Source organism: Lytechinus variegatus, chromosome 3 (genome assembly GCF_018143015.1).
Source record: "Lytechinus variegatus isolate NC3 chromosome 3, Lvar_3.0, whole genome shotgun sequence".
NCBI lineage: Eukaryota > Metazoa > Echinodermata > Echinoidea > Temnopleuroida > Toxopneustidae > Lytechinus > Lytechinus variegatus.
The window spans coordinates 22,747,214-22,761,384 of NC_054742.1; the positions used below are offsets into that span (position 1 = coordinate 22,747,214).

Below are 14,171 nucleotides of genomic sequence, written 5' to 3' on the forward strand. Positions count from 1 at the left end.
CCCTGGCCACATGCCTTGCATGGAAGGAGGATGAAAGCAGCATGCGGGGCGACTCGAGTGTGCCGTGAAAAAATTTCTAAGAAAGAAGCCGATTCGACTAACGGGCACGGTAAAGACATCCACCGTAGACCACTCCGCACAAGGAGGGAGCGGCGGAGACGTCCGCAAGATTGACCCACATAGAGGGCAGTCTATAAGATAGACAGTTAGAGCTCGACCGATGGTCTGGCGGTGTACAGTTTGGTGTGAACTCGCCGACCCGGTACGGTGGGTGTGCCCAGAAAGTAGGCATAGAATGCCGACAGAGAATCCTGGGGCTTTAAACAAGTTTGAACGCGCGTACATAGCCAACAATCTCATGAGATGTACGGCGGTTACTTTCCTCCGAGATGATGTTTACCCAACCGGGAAAGACTCGGGGAACAGCTGTGAATGTCAACAGGAGGGATATCTAGCATATGAAAAGCTGATTCCTTCCACGTATTCGGTGCGGGTGCTGCCGGCGGTGTCCGGGGGGACGACCGGTGATGGCAGCTCGGGCAGGGTTCGTACGAGCCGCCCGAATACGAGACAAATAGGTTAACATAACCATAATGCACCGGGTGGTGAAGGCATAGCGATTATTAAGCACAGGAGAACTTTTAATCGCCGTGACATTCAGATCCGATATACATACTCATAAGCTCGGAGAGCTATGAGATAGTGAGACATACCGCTGAGCGGTGATGGTGCTCATATCAGAGTCGCCCTCTCTTCAGCGGCGATCGCTGGAGAACGGGTGTCTGTACTAGCCCTGACTCTGGCGTTGCAAGGGTAGGAGCTAAGTAAGACAGGGCACCCTTACTTTCGAATAGAAAGTGAGGTTCAGGCCAGAAAAGCGACGGTCCCGTCGCCTGGGCGGACGGTCCGCGGACGTGATAGGTTGTCCTCTCAAAGCAGCCAAACATTCTCACGAGAGAAGTGCGGCATGCGGTATGTAAGAGATTCATACCTCCAATCTACGGGCCCGCTTAGGGGGAAGAATGGAGAGAGTTACCGCTGAAGGAGTCGTCGCCGTATGTGAGCTTGACGTAGAGGGCGAATTCGGGAGTACCTGCATAATAATCGCCCCCCCCCCCCTGCCTCTGCCTTCTCGCTAGCCTCGAGAGGCTTGAAAATTTCGAGACGGCGGCGCCGGAGCCTGGCGCTTCCGGGCAGCAGCAGAGCGGGGGTGGGTTTACACCCACGGAGCTGGCGGCTTCCTCGTCGTAGGAGCCGCCTCGTCTAGAGCGACCCCGTCACTCTCCGAGACCCCCAATTCGGCCGATTGAGCTCGGAGCGCCTGAAGAGGCGGGGCGAGAAAATATGGACTCCCTTGCTTCATCAATACCCCCGCTCGGAGGGTAGATGTGAGGTAGATACTTGTCAAGCAGCGCCTGAGCGCTTACTGAAAAGTCGACCGCGGGATAGGGGTTGTCCTCGTAAAGGGAGTCTCGCTCTATGGACTGAACCGGGGGGTTGTCCAGTAAGCGCCGGGGTGGCCCCGCGTGTCGGCTGGGACACGTGCTCTGAGATCGACGAAAATGCTGGAAAGCACACGCGATCTTGGGGCACCCGGTTAGTCGGTGCACTGGCTGGCGATTTAACAGAATTGTCGAGGATTTCCCGGGTGTCTGGTGGTTATTGCCCACTTGTCTCGCTTGATGCTCAGGGGCATCAGCGGGGTGAGTAGACGCCGAGGGTGGGGTGAACCCGCACTACTCAAAAGCAGAATGTAGCAGCATGAATAGCTGTAACATCTGACCACCGACACAAGGGTCTGAAGGAGGGACGCCCATGGCAACAGGGCTGGCCGACCTCACCTTCGACCTCTTCTTCTTCGCGGCCTCCGCCGGTGTGGCCGGGGCAGAAGAAGGCACAAGAGGCACGGGTGATTTCTTACGATTTGCCGCCCCTGGCAGGGCGGCCGTCAACAACGAAACTTCACCCGAATCTGACGGGGTCAGATTGTGGTCACAGTCTGATGTGTGACGCCTCTCGCGGTAGCAGAATGTAGCAGCATGAATAGCTGTAACATCTGACCACCGACACAAGGGTCTGAAGGAGGAACGCCCATGGCAGCAGGGCTGGCCAACCTCTCCTTCGACCTCTTCTTCTTCTTCTCTTTCTGCGGGCTCCGCCGGCGTGGCCGGGGCAGAAGAAGGCATGAGAGGCACGGGTGATTTCTTACGATTTGCCGCCCCTGGCAGGGCGGCCGCCGACAATGAAACTTCACCCGAATCTGACGGGGTCAGATTGTGGTCACAGCCCGATGTGTGACGCCTCTCGCGGTAGCAGAATATAGCAGCATAACATGTATGACTGTAACATCTGGCCACCGATAAGAGGGTCTGAAGGAGGAATGCCCATGGCAACAGGGCTGGCCGACCTCTCCTTCGACCTCTTCTTCTTCTTCTTATTTTGCGGGCTCCGCCGGCGTGGCCGGAGCAGAAGAAGGCACAAGAGGCACGGGTGATCTCTTACGATTTGCCGCCCCTGGCAGGGCGGCCGCCAACAACGAAACTTCACCCGAATCTGACGGGGTCAGATTGTGGTCACGATCAGATTGTGGTTACAGTCTGTGTGACGCCTCTCGCGGTCAGGGGCTGGGCGATCTCTCCCGATGCTGTCAACGGAGGACGACTTATACGGCAGAGATCCTGACCTGTGCCGGGGGGAGAGAACCGCACTCTCCCTCCGGACTTCTGGTGACCCGGTAGCCGGTGGGTCGCATAGCCCTATGGGTGCTGCGGCGGCAGGACCTAGTTTAGGCTTGGAAGCCTTGGCTACCACTTTTTCCTTTGTCCGAGACCGTGGCACCACAGTCTCGGCCTTCCTTCTCTTAGCATCCGACCGCAAATTCGGAATGCTGATCGACGCACCCTCATACTCACCGCCGCTGGGCGCTCACCGCGGCGTCCCTCCTGCTCGCCTGGAGGCGGCCGACTTCTGTAACTTGCAATCGGGACGGTCCCCGTGGAGGGCACCAGGTCCTCTGGGGCTGTGTTAGTCCCATTCAAAGATACCTCTCTCTACCCTGAAAAAGGAAAAACAAGAATTTTTCTTTTTCTTTTTTACAAAGATCTCGCTTAGATTAAAAGTGGAGACCGGAGTGGTCTTTCCCTCCTCCTAAAAGGAGTTTGTTTGAGCAAACAGAACAAAACAAGAGGGGAGGGGTAGGGAGGAAGAAGAACCTAAGAATAGTTTAGGTATCTGCCTGTAAGAAAATAAAAAGGAGGTCGGAGACTTTGAAAAAAGAAACTCCTACAAGGTTCCCCTACTATATTCTCTTTTTTGTGCCCGAAGGAAAAATTCGAAACAAAAATTCAAAAATGAATGCAAGTTCAGAAGAGAACGAAGTTTCCACCTGCGAAGAAACACAAAAACAAGCATTTCAGAGCAGGAAGAAAAGGGATTGAGAGACAAATAATTCCAGATAAGAGAAATTTTACGATAATTTCCAAGAGGAAAAAAAAAGTAACCTCCTGTGGAAAGGTAAAGAAATTCAGAACAGGAGGAAGGAGGAACGTCTCTAGTAACGATTCCAAGAGGAAGAACGACACAGTAAATCCTCAAAGGGAATCGTAGAGCCCGCCTGTCGAAATAAAAAAATATATAAGACTAGGAGGGAAGAGGGAATTGAACGAAGAAAACAATTCCGGGACAGGTCAAAAAAATTTCTAACAGGAAGGAGACCCCACCTGTAAAGAACAAAAAAATTTTTTTTTTTTTTTTTAGGGGGGATTGAATAACCAAACAATCATCAGGTATAATTGCGTAAGCCGAATTAAACAATCCCCGAAGCGTCTGTGAATAAAATATTAATCAAGAATTTTATTCAGAACAGAAAGGAAAAGGAATTGAGCTTTAGGATGCGCCTGTGAATAAAATATCAATCAAGAAATTTATTCAGAACAGAAGGAAAAGGAATTGAGCTTTAAGATCCGCCTGTGAATAAAATATCAATCAAGAAATTTATTCAGAACAAAAGGAAAAAGGAATTGAGCTTTAAGATCCGCCTGTGAATAAAATATCAATTAAGAAATTTATTCAGAACAGAAAGGAAAGAGAATTGAAGAATTAATCAATCAATAATCAATCGAAAATCTTAATAAATCAATTCCAGAAAGCAAGGAAGGAACAGAGTTGAAGATCCCAACCTGCAAAAAGAAATAACAATAACACCCTCGACAACAAAGTATAGAGGCTGTCTAGAATTTAATTCAAAAACGGCACCAAAAGCCACCACGCTTTGAACGTGAAGAACAATAACCATGACAGGTGGTGAAGGCTTGCTGCCACGTAGGCAGGCCAAGCCCGGTGCCTCGCGAACGCGCTAGCGATGCGGCGCGACGAGAACTCAAACGTTAGAAAAACAATTTAAGTGTCACCAAAAACACGTCTAAAAAGTCACGCCAAGTGTAAATTCTGAACACAATCTTACACACAAATGGAAGATTGAAATTAAAAGGGAGAATGCACCACAGATAAGCGAAAATAATATACCAAAGCTCAAAAAGATTTGAGCTCTTAGGAGACTTATCTGAGCACGTCTTGACAGGTGGCTTGCCGAAAGCAAAAGAGGAAGATGGACGCTAATTGCGCGGTGATCATGGGTAGTAAGCCTGAACGGGAGAGGGCGCGCTCGCGCTTTTTAAATCCTTGGGAGTTCTATTCGGGTATGGCAGTCCAGAGGGCTGAACTAGCAAATCAAGTAGATGTATGGAGTTTTTGAAGTAAATAACAAATTTCAAAGCAATACAAAACCATATGATATATTGTCTTTAGATGCATTGGTAATGGTTTTTAGAATAAAATGGATCCAACTGAAATTGAAACCTAAACCGCAAAGAAAATTTAATGTATTCTTGAAAACCCTTTAAAAAGAAATGGGTGAAAAGAATTAATTGTCAATTAATTACTATCATATTACAGTACTTAATGCAAGTGATAGCCCATGAGTGCATTTTTTTCTAATTGAAAGCTGATGCTAAATCTACAGATATGAGCCTCAATTGATGAGCTATAGATGAAATCAGATTTGAAGTAAAATGATCTGTAGCAGTTTAGTGATCTATTAGCAGTAGAAAGACTAAAATGTGCATTATAGCTTGTGAGAGTGAGTAGAGTACTCTATGATTCATTGCCTTACCATAGACTTTGTAATCTAAGAAACCAAAGAGACAAGAAAGTCAAAATCGTATGATGGAAAAAAAGATGAAACAACCATACAATCTTCTAAAGAATAGTTGTAATTATTCCCCATTCCACATCTATTCTTACAGTCATCAAAGCATTTGATTACAAGATACTTTGCTTCTTGAAGTTACTGGACAGATTTCAGCCATTCCACCAAATACCCACACTTGTCATGTAGTAACTAGTAGGAATATCATCTCCTCCTTTGCCAAATAATGAACAGTTTTTTTAGTATTGATATATGTGAGCAGCTGCCCCATGTAACAAACAATACCAAGTCACATTTTACAGTGGTTCAAGAAGACTAAAAATGCTTTTCTCACAGCAACATATATGAAAGAATGTGTCTAATAATATATTGAGTGCAAAGATATATATTATTTTCAATTTCTGAGGAAAAGAAATTTGATAAGATATAATATCACTTGACATATACATGGGGTAGAGCCTCAAATATGACACAATTACCAATCCAGGGGGTGTTTCACAGAGGTTAAGTGTGACTTAGGCTGGTCGTACTTGAATTCTCATTTGTGTGCGGTATAAAAGTCATCACTGTATTGGTCAAATCATGCTAAGAGAACACACACTACTTATTGTTAATCAATAAGATCATGTGAGTGTCAGCATTTAAGCATGACTCTTAAAGTCATACTCTTTGTGAAACACTCCCAGAGCTACGTTTTTCTTTGATTACTTTTACCAAACCTTAATTTATGTTTCAAACAAACTAGACATAGGTGTGAATTTTCTCTGGAACAAGAAGAGAAGAGGAATTCAGTGTGAATAACTCACCTCAATACTGGAAAGAGCTTCAGAAAGAAGTCTTTGGTTAACTCCGCACAGGTTAGGGACATTGTTCTTGCACTTGTGATGAACATTTACATTACACACTGTATACAAAAAGAGAACATTTAATTACCAATATGTGTGATGCTCTGGGTGTTGAAATCCTGCCTTCTGTAACACAATGTATTTCAAATGAATCAGCTCAGCTATTTTGCATCAACTTCGTTTTATATCAATGATTTAGCTAGTATCCAAATGTGATCCCAAATGTTGAACAGATGTTTTATTGAATCCCTAACAGTATATATTTCTTGCATTGACATTCATAATACTCATTATTTCATGAATGAAAGAATTTTGTTTTACAATTAAGCAAAAGACTACTTTTCTTTAGTTTACTATAAAAAAAAAAAATTCATACTTTTGCCTCAATGGGCAAGTTCATTTACAAAAAATGAACACGTTTACAGAAGTCAAATCATATAAATTATTAAAAAAAAATGTTTCAACATACTCCATTTCAAACTAAAATCTTTCCCTTTTCCATTCAAATCATAAATGTAACATTCATCTAAATAATAAGTTTGTATTACCTTCTTAAACTCATTAAATAGTTTCAATTTGGTTAACCTAGGATTTACATTTTTGTACAGTAAACATTTTTTTCATCCTTAAATGTTGGATTCATCTCCATTATCATTTCATCTAGATTGCTTCCTACCAATATTCTTTTGCCTAGCAACAGTATACGAACCTTCACACTTAACACCTTGTCTGAATAGACCATACAGCATAGTACCACAATGGTCACAGAATGTAGGACTCTTGTAGTTGTTGACCTTAAACCTATGAGGCATATTAATGTTGAACCTCTCTTTCAATTTCTATCAAAGCAAAAAGAAGGGGGAAAAAGATGAGTGTTATATTATAGGGTGTATAAACAATGAATAAAGTACACGTAAAACAAAGACATTTTTAAGAATTGAAGATGTGGGATCTTCACTGTCACTGAAGTGCTTTAATCATGAAGTTTTAATAAATGTGTTATAATTGATGCATGTTACAATGAAAAGCAAAACATACTTGTGGATTCATCAAACATACATATATATATATATATATATACATGTATATATTTGAACATGATGATACATACATGAGTGAGATGGAGCGAGATTTTGCATAAGGTGAAAAAATGCTCTATTCAATGAGGTGCTAGCCAATGTGAATTTATTGTTTCTTTCACCAAATGCTAAATGTTGCACCATCGCACAAATAAGAATATTCACTATTTGTGTTGGACAACATCTTGGAAGTTAGCGAAAATATGAATAATCAATTTTTTCCTCTGTTAATCTATGAAAATAAGAATTTTGGATGGTACGTGTACAATGGTATGAATGTTTGACATTCAGCCTCCCATTTGCTTGCATACAACAAGCTATGTATTGTAGGCATTGTACAACATTTGCTATTTCATACTCAATGTTAAATACTAACATGTAATTCTCTCGTTTTCTAATATTTGATGGCAAAACCTAATAAAGTATAGATAACTTTAACTTATCTGAAATGTACAAAATTTGTACCTTTGTCTCCATTGTATCGACTCCTGTGCCAGGGCATTTACCAAGTACTTGATTAAAGCACCTTTTATGAACAGATAACTCGCATTCTATAGAATACACAAACAAAATGAAATGAATAGTGCTACTTGTAGCATAAAACATGGGCGAAGGTTTGAAAAATATTTAAGTACTCAGCAAATCATGAGAAACAAAATTACCTCAAAGAATAGTACATTGTATATGGCAGGTGAATACTACACACTTATAACCTGAATTGATTTTGTAATATCTAAATAGAGACATCATTGCTCTTACAATATTGCTGCATAATGTATCTAATCTACCACAAGAAAATTTTCTAAATCACAAAAGTTCAATACAATGTAAATTACAATATTGGTAAGTTTAAGCAAATTTGAATTGATTCATAAATACTCCTTTCCTTCTAAATACATTTGCTGATTTTTTTTATTTCATTTATTTATTAATTCATTTATTTCAATTATTTATTATTTTTTGTAGGGGGTTACATTTAGGTAATTAGATGGTAAAATTCTGTAACAATATTTCACTTTGAAAGTGTAAAAATATCATAAGTAATTAAGTAGCAATTTCTATTGAGCATGTGGGAGGATCATCCACTTCAAATGTGCTTTGATAACATTTCCATAAGATTTTGAAAATGAAACCACTGTGTGAGCCAAAAATAACACAAATTAACTGTATCTGGGTAGAAATAGTTCCCCTTTAATCTCATCTACTCATTTCAATTGAAATAATGAGGGGTTAATTATTCCTGACTGCCTCAAAATAGACCAGAAAAAATAAAAATATAAAGGTTGATTGTGAATGTGCATCAGTGTCTAGCAAAATGATGTACTTTAATACAATACATTCTATAGTACTTTACCCATGCATCGATATCCTTGTGTACCAACCAGGCCCCTGCAAGTTGACAATGATATATAAAAAAAAAAGATTGACAGCATTCACAAACTGAATCCAGATGGAAACAAAAAGTAACTTTTGACATTATGAATAAACAAATTAAAAAGGAAAGTATTAATTAGAGCTCTGTACTTGTATCATTGTTACTAGTTATCACATACATCTACTTCACTTCTCTTTACTCTTTACGTTTTTCATAGGTCCTATTTAATCAGTGTCATAATGAAATTAACACACTGAAAGATTACACTGAATTTTCAATCATACATTTTCTAAAGATATATAATGTCTTCACAGGATTGGGGGTCTTGACAATTGAATAAATTGAATGGCATGATAAAATGGAATCTAATGAACATACCAAATAAAGTCATTGCAGTAGCTGCAGTATGCTGGAGTGCGGAAGTAGTGTGGGGTGAACTTATGACCCCGATGTTCATGAATTTTGGCCTTTCTGATGGCTACACGGCGCTTGGTCAGTAATCCTGTGGTGTCATCTTTCTTATCCATATCTGAATTCTGGTGTGTAACAGTGCTTCTTACACTGTTCATAGGATCTGGAATTAAACAGTGAAAATTTTAGAGTATTAAATTATTCCTCTTAATCACTGCTTTTAAAATCTGTCAAATAGAATTAAAGATGAGATGACGCGATCCTGAATCCATTGTTCCTCTCCATAAAATCTGCCTCAACAGAATAAAAGATGCAAATGAAACAAAGATGAGAAGAACATTATGATGAAAATAGTGCTATCATAATTTACTTAACAATGGGTTGACATGGGTTGAAATGGTGCACTGTCATTAGGCATGTAAAATCATCCTCTCCATGAAATTTACAAGATCTGATTCATCAAGAATGAGTGATACCAAGTAGAATAAGATTTACAAAATGATACATAATGAAATAATGCCATCATTTTAATATCTTTCTGTAAAAAAATATTTCTGTTTATGATCAATAATGAATTAAATGAATGACAATCAGAATTGCATTCTTCTTCTCATTTGCTTCAAACTACATTTGATGCTCATTACAACAGACCTGATGGCAGTTCACATGCAGACATTCATGTAGAGATGAGTTTACCATTAAATACAGAATGAATCAATAGAGTTAGGTATAGCGATGGTTCTTGTGATATAACTGACCCACTGGCTATGATATGGAAACATGGTAGTCCCTGTATTCATCCAATGGAAAATAGTTGATTCCACTGTCAAAGGATTAAAAGTGTGATTAGTAAAGACAACCAAACCAGAGGGTTGTCATCAGAGCAGAATTATATTTCACATGACCCTAAGGGTGTGAAGCGGTTCGGATATTAAATGTACCTCAGGAAAGATTCACAGGGGAAGTATATTTTCCAATCTCTTAAATGATCAATATGCTGTGTATGCCTTTCATATGTATAGACTGCAAAAACAAGGCATTCTGTCATCCAAGGTTACATTATACAATAGATGCAGAGACATCCATTCATATTCATTCACCCATTAAATATTATTTGAGAAATTTCTTATTTTTTTATCCTGGTATTGCACATTTTCCCTTAAAAATGCACCTTGAATGATGGTAACCAATTGAACTTGCTGCTGTACAAATCCATACATAATTATTTTCTCTTTTGTAACGAACATTTTTTTAAACAAAATCCCCTTGGCAATGACCAATTTTATAATTTGCATTATTAACAGTTGTAACAGGTGTCTCGCCTGCAGTCCACAATTCAGGACAGCAGCAGTGCTGACTTTGAAAATAACTGAGATGAATAATTTCTTATTTCACAAAAAATGACATTGATTTGATAGAAATATGAATATCGTTTTCCTTAAATGACCTTGTATTTTGATCATGTGCCCTGAAACTCAAGCAAGATGATCAGTGATTCTTCATCACCAATAATGTATGTCCAACTTTCATGAAATATTTTCATTTAGTTTTAGTTACATCTGATATTTCAATAACTTAACAATTCTGATACCACAACCCCTAAATGACCTTTGACCAAGGTCATGTGACCCCAAACACATACACGATGATCAGTGATACTTGATTGATGTCTAAGTTTCATGAAATAGGTCCATATCCACACTCCGTGGATAATATTATGAATCCTGGCTTAACTAAGTAGCCAAAAACATTGAATACTTGTACCTACATTGGAACAAAAACTCCCCAAAGAATTTGCCTAAATTCACGAGTAAACTGTAAGACGATCTCACATATATGTGAATTCAAGATTATTTGAAGCATTATTCAATCAGATTCAGAATAATATTGTTTTGCTTCGTACAATAGACACAGATTATGATACGAGTTTAAGTTAAACCAAAGTTAAGAATATTCACCCAAATGGGCAATAACAGTTTTCCAATAATGTTCATTATCTTTATATCTATATTTATTATGTTGGACATGGGTATTTATCTGTCGTGTACGTGTATACATGCAAAAAAGAATGAATATGCCTGTTTACCAAGTGATCAAATCTATGCATGTTCCTATCATGGCCACCTTGTAACAATGTAATATAAGTAATACAATACAATTACTTTGAATCTAGTACTGGAGGTTGCTATGAAAAGGAAACATCTAGCAGGCTTTCAGGTTGTCAAGAATAATATTTTTTTTAACTAAAAAAATTTGCATCAAATTTGAATACTGTAGTAAACAGGTCTTATGAATAGATTGATGAGTTAATACAGAGATTAGAACTTCTTAAAAAGATAAAGGTGAGAAAATGTATAAATAAATAAAGAAATCATTAATAATACATGGATGGCTGAAGATCCCCTTTCTGACACAACAACAACAAACATAAAACAAAATGGACAATCCACTGGCCACTTTTGCCCAATGAAACTGAAATAAATCATGATAGATTTGTTTTGGGAATGAAATGTAATAATATATGACTGACTATAGAAGTAAATTTGAATACAAATGTTTGGAAGCATTACCTGTTGATGATGCCTCTGGTAATGACATGGGTCTTCCTGTGAAGTTTGCAGTGAAGTGAGGGCAATATGTAATAGATGAAGTTGCAAGGGTTTGGGGGTTTCATTGTTTTACAGGAAGGGAAGGGGGAATGGCAAAAGCTAGGCAGTAGGCCTACATGTATATGATTTAAATTAGTTGACTGCACCAAAATCTTCTACCTTTATGATGACACTGACTACTTAACACCTCCTTACAACAACAACATTATCAATTGTGGATATCTATTATTATTGATGGTCACAGCCCCCCTCCCTCCCCATCCTTATTTATTCTGTGTCATATTCTTGACCCTGAAATATAAGAGTTGTGATAATCATTATCTGCCTTTAATGATAAATAAATTGTCTTCTGATGTATGGTTAAAGTTTGCTGCAATCCTACAAGAAAATGGATTCAATGGTACTTTGTACAAAATGCAGTGCAGAATAACAGAGTTTCATTACAGAAATATGAAATACTTGCAAGTTGCAAATTCATCATGAATGTAAGACTATTTGCAAAATGATTTCCTAAATCTCACCTCCACCTCCTCCTTCTTCTGGGAAACAACGAAGCTGAACTTGCAGTCGACCGCAGGGCTTGAGTTCCAGCTACAAAATAATCAAAGATGGAGAAAGGCTTTGTATGCAATCTATGATCATGTATGACTTGCTATGAGAACTAAAAAGCTGAATGAAAACTTACGAGTAAGATGTAATGGATATGCACACAATATCTTAATTACCTAATGAGTTGCTACATGTATTTATAGTATGATAAATTATATGGCTATTCAGAAAATTCCAGTTGACTGAAACTATAATGTACATGTAGTATCGTTCTCGATTTTCTGCAATGGAATGTGCTTTCCTTTTTTTTTTAAATACCTTGATTTAAATGTACGGTATCGCTAGTATACATTTTCATAAAAGATTGAGAAATATGAAAGTTGCATACACAAGTACATGTACAACTATAGAAAATGATAAGGGAGACAATTTGGGTATTTTCCTCCAAATCCTCAGCTCAAATCTTTGTATTTTTTGTATTTTGTATTTATTTAGACAAGTAAAACATACAAAGTAAAACTTGTCAAGGGATACAAAAAAACGATTGAAAAACCCGTACAAGTTTGGATCCCAATCTCATACAACAGCGATTAATGAAGGCTCTTGAGTATTTTCTGATGGTTTGAATTTCAGATTTGAAAGTTTATCCACGATTAGTTTCAATACATTGTATTCAGAGTGATTCTAACTCCAAACAGCAACAAATAGTATCCCCTATAAAATTATGCATGATTGCCATTTAGAATATGAAAAACTTGAATGTACCCTTTCATACACAATCAAACACATTCTTTATTGCCTGTAGATGTTGATAAGCAGGTAAATCATCAAAAAATGGGCGCTCTTATAAACATTAAAATATATTTTTCATTGCAAAAAAAAGTTCTGTGAAAGATTAAAATATCTAAATTGGGCCCCTCTTGTACTAAGTGAATTTTCTTTCCTTTTTTACTTTTGCTTACTAAATTTCACTTTATCTATTTAGATAATATATTTAACCTGGAGGACCTCTTTATTATGATTCTTCCTTCAAGTATATTTTCAGACCGCAGGCTGAATAAATGCCTTTATATGACTTTACACACAAAAAAAATATTCAACGTTGGTTAACGTATACAGGAATGCAATGATCACTAATATTCTATTGCATTGAAACAAGATGTATTGGCACAAGACATTCATTCAATTATTTTAAGTAATTATTGTGGTATTAAAGTCTGTTGTAATGATTTCTCCATGCCTACATGTATACACCTAATAATTTTCAGCCTTAGGTACCTAGGTGAGTACCCCTTCAATGTCCTATTTATTCTACTTATAGTTGGAATAGGCCTTTGGAAAATGACATTGGCATTAATGTACATCACATTGCTCATTACTGATAATTAAGAGGATGATAGTTTATACTAACCCATTTTGTTTCAATCTTTCCTTCCATACCACACATAGCAGCCAGTGCGTTAACATTGAAGTTTGCCTCAGCCAGGTAGGCCTCTGGTCTGTTATAAACAATGATCTGGATAACACGGCCATCATATAAATGAGAATCAAAGCACTTATTCCACTCAACAAAGGCTGTCTTCCTCTTCTGCCTCAACTGTGTTTGTCCATCTGGTAGATAAGAGGGAGGATGAAGAGACGATGAAGTTACATGAAAATTAAAAGCACTAAACATTAGGGACGTGAGATCAAAATCCTTCACACCTAACATAAATCAAACCATCTCATAAATCTTGTACACTGTCTGGCTGGTTTCTTTTGTTCTTTGCAGTACTGCATTGATCATTCAACAAATATTGTATCTTATCCATTCATCCACTTTGTAAAGTGAACACCCCCCCCCCCCCTTAAAAAAGAAAGAAAGAAACAACAAACAAATTGCTTACTACCAACAGCACACCCATACTGCATTTGATCTACATTTACCACACTTGACACAGTTTTAAAAGGGAAATGGGACCCTGGCAGGAATTTATCCTTCAATAGTTATTAAAAGATCCTTATTAGCAGCTACGTGTATGCTAAAGCTGGCGCAATAATTTTGAAGTGCCAGTGTTCTCATGTTGGACAGAAATGAGCACTAATTATGCACTAATT

General features: G+C 38.6%; 1 protein-coding gene across 3 annotated transcripts in view; it reads right to left on the reverse strand.

The window, feature by feature from the left end:
- Positions 1-14,171, reverse strand: part of LOC121410526 (protein kinase C delta type-like) — a 35,903-nt gene that overhangs the window by 19,552 nt on the left and 2,180 nt on the right. The window contains exons 2-10 of one of the 3 annotated variants that reach the window (XM_041602674.1): positions 13,486-13,685; positions 12,047-12,116; positions 11,487-11,522; positions 8,884-9,079; positions 8,485-8,519; positions 7,596-7,681; positions 6,761-6,890; positions 6,013-6,110; positions 5,171-5,185 (exon numbers count right to left, since the gene is read on the reverse strand). In XM_041602674.1, the coding sequence (XP_041458608.1) occupies positions 5,171-5,185; positions 6,013-6,110; positions 6,761-6,890; positions 7,596-7,681; positions 8,485-8,519; positions 8,884-9,079; positions 11,487-11,522; positions 12,047-12,116; positions 13,486-13,685 (866 nt within the window). The remainder of the gene's footprint in view (positions 1-5,170; positions 5,186-6,012; positions 6,111-6,760; positions 6,891-7,595; positions 7,682-8,484; positions 8,520-8,883; positions 9,080-11,486; positions 11,523-12,046; positions 12,117-13,485; positions 13,686-14,171) is intronic. The other 2 variants (XM_041602676.1, XM_041602675.1) reach the window with 2 other exon arrangements.